Here is a 21,915-nt window from a genome sequence, read left to right as displayed (position 1 = left end):
TAAAGATTATTGGTCTGTTTTTAACCTGAAAATCTGGGGTCTGCCAGATTGGAGTGAATCTGTTTGGAGACAGAGCGTGACCAGTGAGTTAGTGGAATCTCCACCAGGCTGACAGAGTTGTTGCAATGAATGGGTTTTTAAAGCGATTATGTTTCTTTATATGTTCAGGGGGTTTAGGGCTGCTAGGCCTCCACAGTCTTTGTTTTTCTGTAGTGTTGCTAGTTTAATTCTCGGTTTCTTTTATTTCCAATATAATTTATTGATTATTGAGTCTAGAGTATTAAACCAATTTACCGTTGGTTGGACTGGAAGCATTGAAAATATATTGTTTGTTTTTGGTAGTATATATATTTTCCCTGTCGCTATCCTGCTAATAAGTGAGATGGGTAGTTGTTCCATCAAGTGAGGTCTTCTTCAGTGGATTTGAGCATGGAGTAAAGTTAAGTGTAAATAGATAGTAATAATCTGTCATGTAATCTGACAGATTGGTGGAGATATCAATACAGTGGTACCTCGATTTACGACTGCATCTACTTACCACTAATCCAAGATACGAGTAGCGATAGTAGCGAAGAGTTGTATCGACTTGCGACCGACTGCTCCAAGATACGACCGTGGAAATTTGCAGTTGGCGCGTCGGCGGCCAGTCAGCAGTCAGTCAGCGGATGACCTGCATTGTGTGTGCACGTAGTTCGTGGCTTATCGATATTTTTTTCATATTTACTGTGTTTGTGCTTTGTATTTTGTTTATTTTCACCCTTCATGATTTCATAATTTATGTGGGAAAAATTGCTTTGACATACGACTGTTCTTCTAGAATGAATGACAGTCGTAAGTCGAGGTACCACTGTATCGAGGTATCTAACGTTGCCCGTTGTGACGACTGGATTTTTGGACACTGGCTTCTTTATTGTCTTCGATTTTCGGCATGACAAAAACAGCTTTTGTCAATGCATTTCATTACAATAAATACATTTAATTTTAGAAATATATAAATACATGTTAGTTGTAATTACTATTTTATTGTATTTTTTCTGTTAATAATGTACAATTGGAAAATTCAGTTTAAGAGATAACATGTCTATATTGTAATGCAGATAACATTTATGGATCTTAAACATTAATTTGGTGGGACAGTGCAGGAGGATGTAGTGGCAGAGGCGACCTGTCCATGATAAATGACAGACAGACATAGACTGCTCCTAGTGGGGCTAGGAGGCTGTGTGCGTGACCGTTTTAGTTTTATCTTCTTTTTGGCCAATAATCCGCTGACCAACAGATTATCTAAATAAAAGTAGAGTCATAAAGTAAACTAGGTTCATAGTTCAGCACAGGAACACAACTGCGCAGAAACAGTGGCACTTGGTTCTAGGAAATTATTATTGATAAATTACTTAGTTTATGGACTTTAACCACAATATCGATATCTAAATTATATTTATAAAAAAACATGTAAACGAGAATGAAAGAACAAAGAATACTCAGATTGGCCTCCACAATGCACTTTTATTTGCAGAATGACCAAGCTCCTTCAATAGCACGGCTGCCACTAAACATATTGTATTGGCAAACGACCAGGACTCAAACTACGGCGGCACAGTCGGCACCTGGCTGCTTGAGCTCGACCCATCCGGCGGAAAACTGGTCTCAAAATTTGTTACTGGAAAAGACGTAAGAAAAGGGTTTATTTGGCAATAGCATAGATTATAAAAAATGGCTGTGATCCTCGTTATGCTTTGTCCTTGGCGAGAAGCGGTGTTGAAATGTCGACACCTGAATGTGGTTAAAATAAAGAAGGGTGAAGCCTGTCCACAGGGGTCCACAGGAGCGCAGCGAACACTGGACCCGGCCTGAAGAGAAGTTGTGGACGACGTTCCCTGCGGTTCTACGTGATTGCTGAGACGGGACCCGCTTGGGGGCCCCATCAGTTCTCGCCCCCGCACAGAGCCAACAAGATTTTCTCAAAGTCTCCCTTGGTGTCATCCTGAGGGGGTGGGAAATGGAAGCGTGTGAATGGAATGACCTCCTGGGAGGAAAACATTGCTCGCGATGAGCATGGTAGTGGGACACTAACCAGAATGTCCTTGTAGAGGGTTTTGCTGTACGTCTTCTTGTACTCCGCCTTGATCAGCTTCATGTCTATCTCGGACCGACTCACCATAATACGGGTCAGAATTTTCTTTTTGCCCTGGATGAAGGAAAGAGTCAGTCAGGTCAGAGAGGACCGGCACACTGTGCGGAGTGCGTGAGGACGTAGACTGTCTGAGTACGTGGACTCTACCTTCATGGCCAGCTTCAGTTTCTCAGCGAAAAATGCAGGTCTGCACCCCACACATTTCACTGGTAAAGAAGAAAACCGTGCAAATTAAGGACTTCTGTCATTGAGCCACCGACCGAGGAAGGGAATGAATGCACATGCCCCCTTCTTACCGACTGCCGTCAGACAGCTCTCGATGTCTCCCTTCATCTCCACGTCAATGGCTTTGGACACGTCCAACTTGCTGTACTTGGTGTACGCATTGAACACTTCAGGAGAGAGGAAGAGGGTTTCAACATTTAAGGGGACATTCTGAAAGGCTGAGTGTCACTAGATTTAACTCGGAGGTTAAAAGAAAACCTTGAATAACGTTGATCAAAATCTTTTACATTTTGCCCGGTTCTAGGGCACTATGGGTACTACCATTGATGAAAATATAACTCTAATCATTTTTTTATTAATCAATTTATGCTGAAAATGCCAGAAATTGGGAGCCTAATGTGGCTTAATGAGCCAAAATGACACAAAAGGATTGTTTGGTAAATTTAGTCTCATAAAACTCATGTTTTTGGCCAATTTTTCACCTTATTAAGACATAAAAAATGTAATTCCATATTGATTTTCTTTATCTTCTCACCACACATACTAAATGTTCAAACTTACAATCTAAAACTGGTAAATAAAAGGAATGTCAGTAACCTTGAGCTGTTTGTGTCCCGTTAAGCCATTTCACATTAAGCCTTTTCGAACATCCCCGTTTAAGTTTCGACTGACATGATCAGCACAAACATGTCTAAACAGACGGGAAAACAGAAGTCCCTCGGTCGAGATGTGAGGGCTGGCGGACCTTGTCGGAGATGCAGCGCGCTCCTGCTGGTCAGGATGTCGATGAAGACGGAGCAGTCGGTGCCCTTCCTCTGCTCGCCGGCCTCGTACAGCCTCCTGGCATCGCTGTCCACCAGCTGCTCACTCACTCCCTCTGTCCTGGCAGCCTGCCGCACCACAACTTCAGTGGTTAAAACCATCACCCCGCGTCAGCCAGTACATCAACGTTCACGGTGCATTTGTCTGTACTGCTTATAAGGAAATGTCTCGACGGACACACCGCCAATTTATGTTAAATTATAACTACTTTTAACTATATGATGAACTTTATTATTATTATTATTATTATTATTATTATTATTATTATTATTATTTATTCATGATCGTTTATGAAGTATCCACACAGACATACCTTGCAGAGAGCGAAGAGGGCGCTTCTGAAGTCTCCACTCGTGTCGGACTTGATGTCCTCTTCAAGCTCCTTCTTGTACTCTTTATAGTGCAAAATATTCATACTCTGAATATGGACCGAACTAAGAATTTATGCTGTTTGGTTTAAATAGAGAGAAAATTATTTTGAACAGGTCATTTTAATTGAATGTATAGTTTTTAAATTTTATATCAAAATTTATTTACACAAAAAAAAATAATAATTATTATATATGAATGAATATTATATATAATTATATATATATATATAATATGATTATTTATGATAATATATATATACTTTTTTTTTTTTTACTCTGTATTTGCTGCTTACATTTTAATTGATACACACCTTCTTTGTAGGCTTTCTTAATAGCCAGGATCTCCATATTGGTCCGTGAAGCCAAAATCTCTATCAGCGTGTCCTCATCTGTGCCCAGACCCTGCAGCATGGATGGAGCCAAGCAGAAAGAGAATTAAACTGAGAGAAGGAGGCAGAAACTAACTGACTGTGTGTGTGTGTGTGTGTGTGTGTGTGTGTGTGTGTGTGTGTGTGTGTGTGTGTGTGTGTGTGTGTGTGCGTGTGTGCGTGCGTGTGTGTGTGTGTGTGTGTGTGTGCGTGCGTGTGTGTGTGTGTGCGTGTGCGTGTGCGCACCTTCATGGCCTGTTTCAGCTGCTGGGCGTCGTACTGGGCGGGTGTTTTCAGCAGAGCCAGTGCCACATTCTCCAAGTCGCCCTCCAGAGCAGACTTTAGTGCCGATTCCAGAGTCTGCAAAATAAAATAAAAAAACAACAGTCTTATTAAAATGATGATGCTTCACAATGATCTTCCTACAGTATTACTATTATTACACTTGTGTGACTTGTCTGTGTTTTGTCCGCACCTTGCCGCTGGCTCGAAGGTAGGCCTCTTTGATCTTCTGCCTCTGCTCATTGCTCCTCTTCACCAGAACCTCGATAATGGTGTTCTCGTCCACGCCTGTCAACCAGAGAGAAGTTAAAGATTGTTTTACAGTCACATGATCACTAGGCATACACTTTAATTCATTTTAATATAGGATCATACTCATTGTTTAATTATATAAACTCAAGGTATAAAGGGAGACGGAATGATAAAACGGTATAAAAGAAAAATCAGGAATATAGAATAAATAAATAACACAATAAAATACAAAACAAAAAAATAAAAGGAATCTTGAGTTTTGACGTTGTAAGCGGCAGGTACGTCTACCCGCCAGAAGAGGGCGCTGTTGCTCTTAGGTTGAAGATCACTCCCTCCAAAAAAAAATCCCCAGACCTGTTGCCAAACCCCAGGCATGCTCACACACGCCCAAATTCCATCTCACTGTGCGTGAGTGATTGCGTGCACGGCGACACACACCCATGTACATGCACATGCATTTGTAGACCTAACCTTTAGCCTTTATGGCCTTTTCCAGGACTCCTGCGTCTCCCTCTGGGCTGAAATTTGGAGCTGCAGTCACTGTTCCCTCATTGGGAAGCATCTGAGAGACACAACACTGAATATTAGAATTCATTTTCTAGTTTCTTTCTAGACAGCGGTAGTGTGAGAGGAATGCTGGCTGAAACCCTGCAGAATACCCCGGCACACATATTCGACAGAGTCCGCTTTAAGAAAACCCAGGGAAAGGAGAAGTGGTAGTTTGTTTGCCGTTTGGAGGGGAGAGGCTCAAATTCCTGCTGCGATGAGTCACATGCTCACAAGTCTGTTTTTTTTTCCCGTCTGCGAACTCTTATCGTTAATGGCTCCAACCTCTGGTTCACTCCCGATTCTCTCGCATTATCTCCCTGGCTCTGGCCCTTTCTTTTGTATCCCCTTCCTTCCTTCCTTCATTCTTTCATTCTACACCTTGAACTTGAACCCACTCTCACTGTTCTGCTCTTCTCTTCCTCCCTTTACTCTTTGCCTCGTAGATTTTTCCACCCTGGCAACCCACAGGAAGAGAGAGAAAGAAAAAAAAAAAAAAAAAGTTGGCAACGGCCGTAGCAACCAGCCCATAACCACAGAAATACGTACTGAGTCATCGGGCAAGCCCAGATAGACCGTCTGCTCCATGAAAGCTCTGATGAAGGACATGGTGCTTCCTCTGGAGGCTGCCTGTACCGAGAGAAGAACCAAATGATGTTTAGAGTGGAGTAGAGTACAGAATAGAATAGAATATAGTAGCGTAGAATAGAATAGAATAGAATATAGTAGTACAGAATCGAAAATAATAGAATATAGCCATGTGGAATAGAATAGAAAATAATAGAATTTAGTCGAATAGAATGGGATAGAATAAAATAAAATAGAATAGAATAAAATAGGATGGACTACAGTACAGTAGAATGGAATGGAATAGAAATACAGTATGTGTATGTATGAAATGTGTATATATATATATATATATATATGCATGTGTTGTAGTGCGGTCATGTGACAAATAAAGATTCTTAATTCTTAATTCTTAAATATAATAGAATGCGATAGAATAGGAGAGCAAAGAGTACAATAGAATAGAACAGCATAGAATAGAATGTACTACAATAGAACACAATAGAATAGGATAGAATAGGTTGGAATATAGTAGAGAAGAACAGAATAGAAAAGAAAGAAATGAGTAGGGGCTAATCCAACAGAACAGAGTGCTGCGGAGTGGGAATGGAAAAGTGCAAACTGTTAGACACGTTGAACAATGAAGAGAAATAGATAAAAAAAATTAAAACACAACTGACTGGACCCCCCCCCCTAGCCGTATGGCAGTTGTGCACTTTTCGGGGAGTCGCCCCAAACATTGTGGTGACATTGAATCTCTGAACTGACGCGTGCGGATGTTAAACCTCAAGTTTAAAAAAAAAAAAACAAACACCATCTGAGACCGGCGCGATCAGAAAAGCCGTGGACAAACTCGGCAGCGCGCATGTTAGTGTATCTTCTTAACTCAGCCAACTCCCCGAAGCGACGAATGCCGCGATTCCTCCAACCACACCCACCAAGGCCACATCAACACCACGGAGAAAAAAAGGAATGGAAGTTTTTCCAACTTTTGTATTCAGACCATAAAAAAAAACCAAAACGGACAGGAAAAACACATAGGATTAAAAAAAAAATAAATAAACATATAAAAGAGACAAAATACTTACAGGTTTAGTCGTTAGAAGAAGAAGAAGAAGAAGAAGAAGAAGAAGAATAGAGGTCTTGCAGAGCTTCCAGGGGCGTTGCAGCTGCAGCAGTGTGGTATTTATACTGCGTTAAACCCCACCTAGTGACGTCACTGGGCAGAGCGCGCACAAGAGGCTGGCGTATTTGATACGAGGCGTTTAACTTTGGCCGTTATTCTAGTGTCGAAAACCAGTAAAGCACGAGTGCATAGACAAGCACGAACACAGCATAACAAACATACAGTCTTCACTCATAATTAGAATGGCTTTCACTATTATAATTGTAGTTGTCATAATAATAATAATTGTTATTTATTTTTTAATTAGGACAAACGCATTTTGACTATGCCATACTATGCATATGCTTTAGTTGATTTATTTATCTGTTTGTTCGTTTGTTTGCTTGTTTGCTTGTTCATATTTTTGAACTGAACTGGAAACATGGAACACTGGAAACGGTGGCGGTCCTGGCTCTTTTGGTGCCCTGTGCAAGGTCTTGAAGAAGAAAACGGAATTATGACACATTTATGTATCATAAATGTATTTATCGCATTCTTTTTTTCATTTTTCATTCGGTGAACACGATATATTTGCCGTCGAATATGTATATGAATATGAAGCCTCATCATCTTTGTCAAAATCTCCACCAATATCAACATGATTAAGAGGATATGTTTGTATGCATATACAGGTATGTCCTGTATCTGTGTCTATTCATGCAGCGGTGAGCATCCGGTTACAATCTCTATCTTACCTATGGGAAACCCGAGGACTGTTTGGGGCTTGTTTTTACCGGGTCGGCCTGTGTGAGGTTTGAGCCAGAACCCGGTGAAACCTCATCTCTGTAGAATTAATATTTTAAAGAGTGTTGAGACTTTGGTTTCCCGCGGCGAGCAGGCGGTAAGCTGCGTCCCACTGCGTCCAGTCCCCACAGAGAGTCGGGGACGGCATCAGGAAGACTGCACCGGGGGGGGGGGGGGCCTCTGCTCTGCTCTCTCACACCAGGTAGCTATTTTAGAATTTAATCAGATTATTGTTTTCATGACCTGCTTTGATTGAATGCATATTTTGATTGCTTTGGATATTGGATTTGATTACTTTAGTTTACAAAGGTTTTCATTGTGGTAGACTCATGGCAAAGGTTGCATTTTCATTAACCGACTTGAATAATTGTTACTTAAGTCAGATATTGGGAGTGATTAGATTAACTTTAAGTCATTATGTGGTACGGTGCCTGACTTTGAACTGACTGGCACAATGCCTCTACCTCTGCTAAATGGAACACAGTGGAGTCGCTATCTGATACTGTCCTCATTATGGAAGCGTTCTGACATCTAACACCTGGACGTCACAAAGAGAAGATTTAGACACCAGTCTGAGATTCTTAGGGAAGTTGTTCATCACCAACTCACCAGCTTAAAGAATGTTGGAGCGAAGGCCTTGAAGATCCCAGCACTTGAGTCGAATCTGCTCAGCCGGCTCTTTCAGCATCTGCAAATTATTCGTGGCTTCAACTGCACTCAGGTGTGAAGGATGGTTTGCAAACCCATTTTTGGAAATGAATTCTCCAAGTGAGTTCATATGTTGATGCTGATTGCTTCTCTTTGTAGATTTGGCCTAAGCCGGGACACCCCTGTTAGGTCCCGTACACACACAGCCTTGTGTATTCAAAATGTATGTAAATTCCTCTGGAGCTGACAATGTGTCCTTGTCGCTCACCTTCCTGGGAAAGAAAGTAGGGAGGCATCATACGGTGGCACCGGCAGGCAAGCAACGTGAGTGAATCTAACACACACGCACACGCACACACACACACACACACCACCACACAGACACACACATACACACTGATACACACATGCATGCATTTACACAATACCACTGCCGTTGACTATGTTTTGGAGTATGAGCCTTGACATGTGTCTGCGCTGCTCTTTCCAGCTGAGAGAGAAATGTGTTGATTTGGGCAGCAAATGAGCAAAGATGGTGGTGGTGGTGGTGGTGGTGGTGGTGGTGGGGGTGGGGTGGTGGGCTTAAATATTTCAGATGCTTGCCGGGGTTTAGTGCAGGCAGCAGAGCAGGCAGCTTATTCAGAACCAACATAACATGCTGGATCAGAGCCCTGGATTCTGGGCCCGGCCAGGTCCGCTTATCAGAACCAGGCGCTCACACAGATACTGGCAGCACGTCAACACACTTTGAAAACTAAAATCATAATAAATGGGGAGCGGTGGGTGGATTTCAGACTACAGTACATATGGGATGTTTGTATAGTGTGTGTGTGTGTGTGTGTGTGTGTGTGTGTGTGTGGTGTGTGTGTGTGTGTGTGTGTGTGTGTGTTTGTACGTTTATACAGTATAGGGAAACGCACACAAAGGAGAACTGTGCCCACTTGAGGTGTTACGTAACCGAGTTTTCTAGCATCTGCCCCTCAGATGTCTCTCAGTTCAAGGCTTTTTGTTCCGGTTCAAGATCTTTACTTTATTCGGTATTCTCAGAGGTTGAAAATCCGGGTTCAGAAAGTTCGATACCACTCCGGGATTTTGAGCCAACCATCTGGATTTGTTGGTTGTCCTCAACCCAGTGGTCCAACTGCTGAATCGAATCAGCTGGAAGGCCGAAGGAAAAACATGGCAGGGTCTTTTACTTCCTGGACCTGAAATGATCCACCGCTGCTTCTCAAGAGTATTTTCTTTTTATGAAATAACATATAGGCTTCACGTCTTCACTCTCCCAGCTCGCTTCCTTCTTACTCTACCCTCACAGCTGAAATAATTTCCTTCACCGGGTTGTTTTGTTCAGTCGCATGGGAGACTACTAAACCGCCCGCGCGCGACGAGGAGTCCACGGTGTCCTCGCGGGTGGGAGACGTCCCCATGGCGGCGCCCATGCTGGAGGAACTACCGGGTAGCGTCCCCGACCTGAGGGAGGATGCCCGGCGGCAGCGGCCCTGTCCGGTCCACAACACACACCTGGACCAGGAGCACGAGGACGCTGCAGGTCTGCCTCGAAGCACTGCTACACACACTCTCCTCTCCAGTGACCTGCAGGCCAGACTCAATGGCGACCCCTGAATTACCTGTAGGTGTGGTTCTGCAAAAGTGTGTGAGACCCTGTGGTTACCTGGCGTCCCATTCCGGGTGTCTCCCTGCCCAACCCCCATGCACGGGTGGAGAAAACAAAGACACACAAACACAAATGTGCACGTATACACAACAATACTTGCACACACACGCACACACACACACACACACAGATAAACACTTCTACAAACAAAAACACAGACACACACACACTTGAAAAAACATGGAATTTCAACAAGTTGTAAATATTTAAAAAAATAGATAGATTTAAAAAGTGTAATAAAAAAGAGTAATAAAATATGGAAAATAGAAACGGCAATAAACCTAGAAATAAACAATAAAAAAATATTTAAATATATTTAAATATTTAAAAAAAAATATATATATACATGTAGATGCAACAGTGCATGTATATATAGGCCTATATATAAAATATTTTCATTTCATATACATATATATATATATATATATATATATATATATATATATATATATATATATATATATATATATATATATATATATATATATATATAATGAAATAATCCTCACCCTAAAGTATAACCTGTTTGCTTGAGGTAATTAACGTGTAACCAATTAATGTCTAATTTGATATAAGTCAATCATGACTCATCATTTTAACTCTTCTTTTTTTCCCCAGCTGTCTGCCTGCTTGTTTTGTATACCAGAGATTATTCTTGTCGTTCATTCCCTTATCTTTGTATCTCCATGAGGAGGTGTGTCGAGGGGAAAAGTGTGACGCAACGGCCACATTCTAGCACCCTCAAAAAAGAGAAAATGCAAAAGGTTGGAGGGTTGGAAGAGTGGAAGGGTGGAAGGGTGGAAGGGTGGAAGGGTGGGTTTGGCCTGTGGCGTGATGAGATGAAGACAATGCTGATGAGTGGCCACGCTGCAAAGCGCGTCAATACCACCCACGATGCATATCAACACTGTTGACATTGGCTGCTGAACAAGTTACAATGGCGACTGAATAACTAACTAACTACACAACGACTGACTAAGTAAATATAACTGCTGCTATTCTCAGAACTATACTCATTCTGTTCATTTAAGTTAATAAATGAATTTAACCAATGATAATCATCATTTAACTCTGGGTTTAATTAAATTTCCTGCGCCTGCATTTCTCAGAAATTAACCAATAAACTTGATGCTAACAATAAAGTAGAATGTATGAAATGAAATGTAAATCACGTCTTAAACTCTATAAATAAAAAAATACATGGAGTCACTGAATGTATTGTGTGTTTTTTACAGAATTGTAATAAAAAAACTGTAAAAAAAATAATAATAATAAAAAATGAAAATGGAGCTTAAGTATGAATTCCACCCCCTAACAAATATACTTTACCTAAGCTGTTATTTAAGTGGGACAACAATAAAGGCGGATGTTGAAGAGCCATTCCTGTTGCAGTCCTTAACTATACAGGTTGTTGTTTATTTAAAAGAGCAGGGCTTATCTCTGATCTCTGCCCTCAGGGCTCTGCAGTAAGGTATATTGACTCGAATCCACTGCAGAGACCTGAAAAAGGGCTGGTTGTGGGATCATGCACTCACCTGAATTGACTCATGCATGTGCTGATATTTCCACACAAACAAAGAAGCACTGAATGTAACACTTTTAGAAACCGTTGGCATATTTTTATTTCTTTAAAAACCTTTATTTGTTGTACGTGCCAAGCATCATTTTCCAATCCCTGCAGTCCACACTGGAATAGCTGAAATTCCTCAGTGTTCCTCACATGATGTGAAATAGATCAGAACTTTGAGATGTTCCTTCGAAATGCAGTAGATTCAAATAAAACAAGGATTCATTTGACCACCTTTGACTGGCTTTCACCCTTCCGATTGTCCTCTTTCCATGTGTGCTGCTCCACACCTAAAATTCAATCGTCCCGTTTGAAGTCGTGGCCCAACACAAGGCCTTCTGGCTCAGACGGTGGGCCGCGTTCTGCCGCTGGATCGGGGGCGAGAGCAGGAAACGTTCCGACGTCCAGGACGACGAACAAGGTGTGCTTGTGTGTGTGTGTGTGTGTGTGTGTGTGTGGGTGTGTGTGTGCGTGCATATGTGCATGCGTGCATGTGTGCGAGTCGGTTGTTTTGCAATTCCTAAGGAACAATTGTCTCAATGTACCCTCCTGAAAAATAAATGCAGGAGGTAAAAAATATGATTCCATTTTGCTAAATGTCAATTAAATTAATCTTTACAATATGTTGATGCGTGTTATTATAGTCTAGTATTTTGGAATTGCTCTATAAGTTGTCGATAAATGTTTTTTTTTTACTTTTACATTTTTCGATTGCCCTTCACAGGTGTGTGTGAGTCTCAGGTGCTGGACAGCGGTGAGGCAGACCCTGGCGCAGACGCCGACGGATCCAAGGATGCCCGAATTTATATCCCTTATGAGTCGGCTGAACTGTGTATTACACAGGTAAATACAAGGATGTGGGATCTCAATCCGTACAATGGAAATACACTGGTTTGATTACACATTAACATTCTGGACACCCAGACACAATCAGAGCAGAATCAACAATCTTTATTTGGAATTGAAACCACACTTGAGACCACAAGCCGTTGCCTGTTGTGCTGCTGTGAACAGACATGACATAGAGCAGAGGAACACAGTAGGAACATTGTTAGAAGCTCTGCTGTGCTCTCGCTCTTTGACTCACGTGGCTGCAATGGATTTTATAGAGTTCCCCTAGAAGCTTTTAAACAACAGTGTTTGACACCGTGGAAAGCCAAGATCAGCAGAGGGAATGGTACCCTAAAGTGTGTGTGTGTGTGTGTGTGTGTGTGTGTGTGTGTGTGTGTGTGTGTGTGTGTGTGTGTACCTGTCTCCGAATTGACTATTTCTGTGGTTTAGAAGTCCATCAGAAACATGGGTCCTCACTTGGTGTATTAAGTCGGACCTCACTTTGATACCAGTCCAAGAATGTGTGTGTGTATGTGTGTATGTGTGTGTGTGTGTGTGTGTGTGTGTGTGTGTGTGTGTGTCATCACGGATCTTTTCAGGAGCGGACGGTGCAGAAGGTCCGCTCTCACTACCAGAACAGGATGAACACTCTGAGGAGGAACCCGGACGTCTACCAGGAGAAGGTGCAGAGGAAGAACGAGGAGTGGGAGAAGAACGTCACGGTCAGCGTGCATCCCAAACATCCCTCGTTCGGCTCGGTCGCCTTTACCTCTTACCTGTTACCATACAAAGCACACAAAACTTGTTATAAACTTAGCCTTCCTGTACTTCATTATGTAATAACTTAATATTTGTGTTGCATGACAATTAAAGATTCTTCTTCTTCTTCCTCAAACTGGCTTTTCCTCTTGTGTGTTTACTCATTACACACTTTGACGGTCTTGGACAAAGTTACACATAGATAAAAGAAAAGAAAACAGCACTCAGTAAAAGTGATGTTTTTAGGTCATCTATAATAACATCTGTTGACCTCAGCCCTTGACCGCCCAGAACAAGCAGCTGCGGGAGGAGCAGAGGGCCGAGAGGAAGAGGAGCGAGGAGGAGGCGCTGCAGTGGCACGGGGAGAAATGGGGAACTGAGGCTGTAGAATAATTGCATCATTTCTACATTTTCACCCGTCTCTCCTAGTCTCTTACCCCCTTGTGGTCAGAGGAGAAAACTACAATAATGTGTTACGTCATGGTTGGTAGTTATCGTGACTACCATAAAAACGCCGTTCGCACTCTCTGACAGAGCAAGATGCTCGAGCTGTTCTCCAACAAGTTAGACCTCCTCCACAGCCACCAGGCCTCCAGTGAGTCTGAGTGTGTAAAGCCTGTGATAATAAAAACATTTCAGCCTTGCAGGAGCTGCAAATGGCAAGACAAGCGGTGGGGAAGGCCCAAGAAATGTTAGGAGCTTCCCAGGGTGAGGGTGAGGAGGAAGAGGAGGAGGAGCTGCACGAAGTGCTTGAGGAAGGTGACACCCTGGAAACCACTACGGCACAGCGGCCTGCTGTGGGACTATTATAACAGCCTGGTGCTCATATCTCACTTTGGCTACTGTGCTCACAGTTTCTGTATGAACAAAGCTGATGACAATGAATGTTCAAATGAACTAAATTACATCTAGGCAAGCGAAAAAAAATAGAAAAAAATATATATTATTATTATTATTATTATTATTATTATTATTATTATTATTGTTATTATTATTATTATTATTATTATTATATTTTTTATGTATGTATTTATACATACATAAAGTTGTATTTTTTTTTACTTTTTGGTGAACCAAAAATATGTAAAAGATATTTTGTATGTCATATTTTGTCATCCAAAACTTTGATCCAAGAACATTTTATTTGCTTAAGACTTTTAAAGGGGGCGTGTCTTTGTTTAGTCCTGCAATGAGCCAGGTTTACCGCTAGGTAGCGCTAAAGCCTGTCTGGAGGAGCTGAAGGTGAGCCTCAACCAGAGGGAGAGGGAAACCAGGGAGCTGCTGAAGAGAAGCCCCATCCCTCAGCCCCCCTGCAATATCCTGTCATACAGAAGGTACAAACACAGGATTATATGCAAATAAAAGGTGAAACCACACTGAATCAAATCGTCAATCAAAATTTCTGAAAACATTGTGTTGTACAGTATTACATATACATATACTGTACATATTTGTTTTGTTCTCTCAGGCTCACACAATCTGCAAGGTGGCTGCAGCGGGAACCCTTTGAGATCAAATGACGGAGGAAAATCAGGCTGATCTGCTCCAAGCCAGAGAAAAATTGGACAATCTGAGGACGTCCATAGGCGAGCAGGGTCACACCGAGACCAAGGCCAAGGGCCAAGAGGGGTCAGAGGATGCATGCTGCATGCGTTATCATTGTTTTTTGAGTTATTATACTGCATATGCATTTTGTTCTCCTTTAGATTAGATGAACAGATTGTCCTCGCTACAGGACAGAGTGAGGGAATGCAAGGTTGCTCGGGTTTTAGACTGCATCAGAACTGGAGAAAGCCCAGTGGTAACACACAACCATTCCCAGGATCTGATGTTAAATCCCTTGCACCATTATACACTAGGTCTAATTGTGAGTGCGGTGCTTCACTCATCTTTCTCACTCATATTGCTTCACTGCAGGAGCAGGTGAACTTCCCATTACGAGTGGATCTTTGAAAATATCGGTTGTTATAGAATGAGGTACATACTGTGTGACTGCTGCCCATCTCTTACACGAATGAGCATCCATACACTGTAACCTCTCTTGCGACCAGGTAAAGCAAGTGAGGATGGAGAACAGGAAGATAATCGAGAATTACACCTCAGAAAGGACGCTGAGAAAGAAATACTACAACATGGTGGAAGACATGAAAGGCACATGTTGGGAAAGGTACATGTTTTTTTGTCAACAGGTAAAATCCGTGTGTTCTGTCGGATTCGTCCGGCGAACCGGACGGAGGCCGCCCAGGGCGGGTCCGTCGGGGTGGAAAAAACTTGACCCTCACTCCGTCGCCGTGGAGACCCCGCGAGGGCTGCGCGAGTTCCAGTTGGACAATGTCTTCAGCGCTAGGAGCTCCCAGGAGGCCTCGTTTCAGGACACACACGGATGCCAGGCATGCATTGAACTTAGGAAGTCTACTGCAGTGCCTGGTTCTACGGAGGTCGTCCGCTGCACAGCCTGTACGTCAGGGATTCATGTCCTTACAGACTGATCCAGTCGGCCATCGACGGCTACAACGTCTGTGTCTTTGCGTACGGCCAGAGAGGCTCAGGAAAGACCTTCACCGTGGTCGGGGACAAGGAGCAGAGGAACCCAGGCATCATGCCGAGGGTGTTCACTGCAATATTTGACGTTGTTCAGGAGAACAGCACCAAGTTTGAGGGCAAGGTAGGACGCGGAGCTGAACTCCCTGCCCTGCTTTTGTATTAACTTTGCGTACTTTATCTCATCCCACCTCTTCTCTCCTCTCTGCTCCACTGCTCTTGGTTGTTCTAACCCAGGTCTCCGCCTACATGCTGGAGCTGCACAACGACCAGCTCCGGGACCTGTTTGTGGGTCCGGCCGCTGAGGCCCATGCCCGGGCCCCGGCCCGCGGCCAGCCCGAGCGGGTGGAGATCAAACGGAACAGAAAGGGGGTTATGTTTGTTCAAGGAGCGGAGACAAAGGAGGCTTCCTGCGCCCAAGAGCTCTTTGCTCTGTTCCAGCAGGCCTGCACTAACCGACACATCTCCGCCACCAGTGGGTGTAGTGTGTTCCAATGGGCCCCTGCAAAATGTTTTGGATTAATTGTGTTAGTTACAGTCAGTGTGATGGGACAGTGGTTATGTACATCATTACTGGGCTGAGTGGTGGGCGGGAAGGGAGCCAGACTGGGATGGCGGCACAAGAAAAGGAGGGGTGTTTTACATGCATTCCGCTTGGTTAATCAGTACGTGTGGTGCCGGTGCAGCTAATGGAGGAGTGTCTGCTTTGCTTTATACCCACTAACACTTTTAAACATGAAACATTAATTATGACTTGCAAAGGAAATGAAGCTCAGAAAAGTATATCTCACTAACACAGATACAAAGCAGATATCAACTATATTCACCTCTATATCACGGATACTGTTGTCCTACCTTTTGAAAAGTAGCAGAATGACTTGTATGTATTGTGTATGGTGAAAAGTAGTGATTTAATAAATGGGAGCCTTTTGATGAATCCTGTGTAGAGATGAACCTGGAGAGTTCTCGCTCCCACCTCATTGTGGGCATCGCGGTGGAAAGTAGGAACCTGACCAATGGCAGCATGAGATGTGGGAAGCTAAGTCTGGTCAACCTGGCGGGGAGCGAGAGGGCGGCCAAGACCGGAGCTAAGGACCACCTAATCAATTGTAATTGATTGACAAGTGGGTTGGGAGAGTCACCTCCCTCCGGTCAGGAGGCCAACACTATCAACACGTCTCTGAGTGCCCTGGGTGATGTGATCTCGGCTCTGTCCTCTGAACTTCCTCACGTGCCTTACGGGAACAGCAAACTCACCCAGGTACCATGCATACCAAACAAATCAATAAAGTACTGGTTTATACCCATTTAGGCACCAAATAACTGCAATCTAAGGCATATGTTGTTTCATCCGTCTCTCACGTTATGCAGGATTCCCTGGGTGGAAATGCCAAAACTCTCATGATTGTCAACGTCTCCCCCTCAGAATGCAACATTGACGAGACTCTAACACAGGGGTGCTCAATACGTCGATCGCGATCTACCAGTCGATCGCAAAGGTAGTATTGGTCGATCGCATGACATTAAAAAAATAGACGTCAGCCTATCATCCATCCCGTCACTTGATTGATATACAGGGCAGCCAGTCAGATGACATCTGAATTTTTCTGACACTAGGGTCACTGCGCATGCGCAAACACTGGCGCAAAGTGCAGCAAAACTAACAAGCCAGTCAGCGAGTTACCTCCAATTTTTAGCCCTCGGTTTTTTCTCTTAAACCTAAGAAAGGGTATAAAAATGAGTGGGGGAGCTGGACCAAGTAAGAAAACAAAAACTTAGCACTTTCATACGGAATTCGCAGTACCAAAGAAGGGAAATGTGGAGCGGCATTTTCGGACTGTTCATGGAAAATACGACACCGACTTCCCGCTGAAAAGCGAGCCGAGAAAGAGAAAGGTGAAGGAACTAAAATCCCAGTTGTCCGGACAGCAGTCATTTTTCGCACAACAAACTTCAAAAGCGAAAGCCGCCACCGAAGCATCGTTCCGGGTGAGTCATCGTTAATAACAGCAAGTCCTTCCAAGACGGAGAGATGGTAAAAGAGGCATTCGTTGAAGCAGCTGACTCCTTGTTCCGAGACTTTAAAAATAAGGCAGAAATATTATCTTCGATCAAAGCTCTCCAGCTGTCAAGAAGTACAGTTGGCGCTGTGAAGCCATGGCTGAGGATTTAACCCAGCAACTTTGGAAGGACATCGGAGATTGCGAGTGTTTCTCACTGCAGTTGGACGAATCTACGGACGTGAGTGACACAGCCCAGATGTGCATTTCCATTCGTATGGTGTTTCTCTACAAAAGAAGAGCTATTAACAGTACTGCCCATGAAAGAACAGACGCCAGGAGAGGACATATTTCAGTCGTTCAAAAACTTTATCGAGAAAACCCAGCTCCCAGTGTACAAATTGGTGTCTATCACCAGGGATGGAGCACCCGCAATGGTTGGCCGCTTGAATGGAGTTATTGCCAAGTGCAGGCAGGACGATGCTTTCCCGGACTTCCTAAATGACCATTGCATAATCCACCGACAAGCGTTATGCGCTAAAATGCTGAACATGAAAGAGATCATGGATGTTGCAACGAAGATCGCCTGTTCTATTCGCGCCGGATCTCTTCAAAGACGGTTATTTCGTGCACATCTGGAGAAGGCTGCCTGCGAGCACTCTGAGTCGTTGCTACACACTGACGTGAGATGGCTTAGTCGAGGGAAATTCCTGCAAAGATTTCGAGAGCTCTGTCCGGAGATTAAGGAGTTTTTCCGTGTAGCTGGACATGCAGAATACACGCAACTAAATGACGGTCAGTGGCTGTTAGACTTGGCATTTTGGACCCATCTGACAAACATGTTGAATGACCTTAATCTAGAGCTGCAAGGAAAAGACAAAACAGTGATCAATATGATCAGCTCAGTTAATGCTTTCAAACGAAAGGTGCAACATCTCTCCTCAAAGCTGGCGTGGAGATGCAAGGGAAGGCCTGTGTGCAACTTGACAGTGCACGCTACACAGAGCAGATTGACAATTGTCTGTCAGAGTTTGACAAACGCTTTCAAGACTTTTCTTTGCTGGAGCCAGTCGCTACATTCATGTGCTATCCTTTTCGGGAAGATGCTGAGGTTGATTCACTCGCATCAAAAATTGCAACACTGTTTCACCTGAACTCTTCTGGAGTGGAAGATGAGATTTTGACACTACAAGCCGACATTGAGCTGAAGTCCAGAGCTCATGGACAGTTCTGGAACTTACTCACAGAGGTATAGTACCCCAACATGAGGAAATGTGCTACCTCCTTGACTGCATTATTCGGCTCCACTTATTTATGTGAGTCAGCCTTTTCCCTCATGAAGATCATTAAGTCCAAGTACCGTTCCACCATGACTGACGAACATTTGGAAGTGTGCTTGAGGCTGGCCGTCAGCAGCTACTGTCCGGACTATGCATCCCTGGCTGATTAAATTCAGTGCAAGTCATCAGAGTAAACTCGGGTAATGAAAAAAAATGTACATAGTTAATTGTGTTGTGTTGTGCAATATTGGCTCATGCGGTTATGCATGTACATCAACATACATTGCAGATATAAAGAATCCTCAATATATTAATGAATAAATATATGTTTTGCATTTTTGTAGTAGGTAGATCATTTTGACTTGGTCATTTTATGTAGCTCGCATGCTGAAAAAGTGTGAGCACCCCTGCTCTAACATCTCTAATGTAAGTTGTAAAAAGACAATAAGGAGAGTGGGAGTGATAGGCGGCAAATTTTAACAAACATACATATATATGTGAGATTAGATATTTTAAATCAAATGTATTTATTATCACAAGGTAGGCAGAGTGTAAGCTGACCGCCTGTCACTGGGTGGTGGTGTATGATATTGATGATTTCTTTTAAGGCAAACAAGCTGTGAACTCTAACAAACTGGAACTCCAACAGCTACGCGATGAGTGAAGTCCATCACCAACAATGCTCAGAGAAACGTAGAGAGCAAGGAAATCACCCAGCTCAAAGAGGTAAAATGTACATTGTACAAGCTGAGATCAGGAGAGACCATTGAGGAGGAGGACATTTGAGACGTGCAAAAGGGAAATTAAGCAAATGAAGTAACAAAGATAATTGGAAAAGTGACATTGCTGGGGTTTTTTTTTTTTGTTTTTTTTTTACTTTATTATTTATAGTCTTAATTAAGCGTCTAAATCAAAACAACAAAACAGAAGTTCAGGATTTGTGCCCATTTAGTCATTACTGGAAGGGGGGCAGAGACAGGACACGATAAATAATTATAGGGACACAGACGCTGGTGCCATCCAGGGCATTGCGTGCCGCTCCGTCAATGGGGGCTCTCAGTCTGGGTCTGGTGAAATGAGGCCCCCCTCTGCAAGGGGCCCCCTGGAGGACGGGCAGAGAGCTACCGAGCGCGTCACTTGGTTGACTGGACGCTGCTGCTATTGTTAGGGTGGGAGGTGGAAGACATGGGGGAAGTGTTTGTTTGTCTGGGGTGTGTGTCTGAGTGTGTATGCTGGGGGGATTGAGCTGGGAAACTCTGAGGTGTTTCTGGAACAGTGACACTTGAGTTTCTGTAGTGTTGGGGACTAAATCCACTCAATGGAGCTTGCTTCATTCCTGACGGTTTCCCGCGGGTAGTCTGATCGTGCTGCTTTTGCATACGGACGGGATACGGTTTATGTAAAATAATTATAAAGTTGTCGTCTGGACTCTCCGTTGTCCACGCCGGAGCCTCCAGTTGCTCGGCAATTTTCATCTATGGAATCGGCTTCTTCTTTTACACCAAATTAGTCCAAGTCCCCTTCGGTGTCTCTTCAGCTCTTTTTCCTTTTTCTTTTTTTTTTTTACCAGAGGCTACCCAGCTCACTCATGCTCTTTGTGATTTGTTATTCTTTAATAACATCCATAGTTTAAATTCTGCCATGGGTTCTGTGGGGCAGAACAAAGTGAGGGACAAAGCCGCGGAGCGCAACAGAAAGGGTAGGGATCACGGTTGACGGGTTGGTTAGGGGGCTGAAGGGTCTGCACCCAGCTATTTTGTTAATTAATTGCTTACACACACACACACACACACACACACACACACACACACACACATGCACACGCACACACGCACCCCCCCCCACACATACACACACACAAACACACACATACACACACACACACACACACACACACAATATATGCATACACATTCACATACACCTATGATTCATCCCATTCAAATCTCTATCATTGTACATGCCATTTGTTTGTGTTGCCCTTGGAAATCCTAAATGACCACACACAGGCAATTTGAATGTACTGCATCATTTAATAAGCGCTTGTTTGGACACAGTCATTACGGAGATGTTGCCAAGAATGTATTTTGACAGGCTGCCAATCAGCAAATTTGTACCGGACTGTTGGGATTTTGTATAGGATTATTGTATTGTATTGTATAGGAGTATTATATTATTGTAAGCCACAGAAATACTACCTCAAAATACACAAAACCCTACTTTAATTGAAAAGACTATATTACATTTCTAGATGTGATGCTAAGAATTTCAGTTCAGAAATTAAAAACATCCTTACGATTAAATGAAGACAACAATTTATTCAGAGCACATCCACCTTAAACACATTTTTAACATCTCTATGACCACTCCAGCATTCTACACTTATTAAGGGGTATTTGATTCCTTTCAGTTTAAAAACATGCTCAAATTTATTTTGTGTCAAACTAGTCTCGAGAAACAATAATCTTGTGTTCTCAGTGCACTTAATGAGAAAAAATAACAGTACAATAAAAAGTTAGATTTCACTACCCCTAAAGAGAGCCATCAATGCCATTTAAAATAGATTTTGACCTCTAAGGACACACTTGGTTAAAAGCCACATTCACACCCCTATCTATCTTTTACTAACAGAGCTCTGAGATGTTTCACTTTAGCATGATGTTCAAAAAAGGAAATTAAAATAGAAATGTGTGTAAATGAAAATTTCACGGCCATGGCGGGTCAAAGAGGAGGCCCGAGGAGGAGGACGTCTCGGCAATGACTTAGCTGTAGTCTCTGGAAGAGTGACATGGGTGGTGGGGTGGGTGGGTGAGAGATAAGAATGATGGAGAAAAGGGGAAACCAGTGTGTGCGTGGAGAGAGTCACTGGAGGAGAGAGAGGAGAAGTGCGATGGATGAACCCTGCGTGAACGCCGCTGAAACCCTGCAGCGCTGATGACTAATCTGCAGGATCCACCCTTTTTCTCGCTCCCTTCTCTCCCCCACAATTTTAATGAAACGTAAGATAAGTGCTTTGAATGAAGTCCTGCTTTCAAGCTGCCTCCATTTTTAATGCGGCGGGACGGTCTCTAAATTTTTTAAATGAGAGGAAACACGATTTTCTTCTACGACAACGTATTGTTTCTAAAAACCAGCTCT

At 43.1% G+C, this 21,915-nt stretch overlaps 1 protein-coding gene across 1 annotated transcript; it reads right to left on the bottom strand.

Moving 5' to 3' along the window:
- Window positions 1–1,486: 1,486 nt before the first annotated feature.
- Window positions 1,487–6,759, bottom strand: anxa1a (annexin A1a). The gene is made up of 12 exons (XM_080004076.1): window positions 6,656–6,759; window positions 5,550–5,630; window positions 4,926–5,016; window positions 4,396–4,490; window positions 4,167–4,280; window positions 3,864–3,954; window positions 3,495–3,574; window positions 3,105–3,249; window positions 2,431–2,526; window positions 2,282–2,340; window positions 2,075–2,188; window positions 1,487–1,984 (listed from the first exon to the last, which is right to left on the bottom strand). The coding sequence occupies exons 2-12, from the start codon at window positions 5,607–5,609 to the stop codon at window positions 1,925–1,927; spliced, it is 1,005 nt and encodes a 334-aa protein (XP_079860202.1). The 5' UTR covers window positions 5,610–5,630; window positions 6,656–6,759; the 3' UTR covers window positions 1,487–1,924.
- Between the last annotated feature and the right edge of the window lie 15,156 nt (window positions 6,760–21,915).

Source organism: Zeus faber (assembly GCF_960531495.2).
Source record: "Zeus faber genome assembly, chromosome: 7".
NCBI classification, from domain to species: Eukaryota; Metazoa; Chordata; class Actinopteri; order Zeiformes; family Zeidae; genus Zeus; species Zeus faber.
The sequence above is the reverse complement of the archived record's forward strand: the minus strand, read 5'-3'. Positions and strand labels throughout refer to the sequence as shown.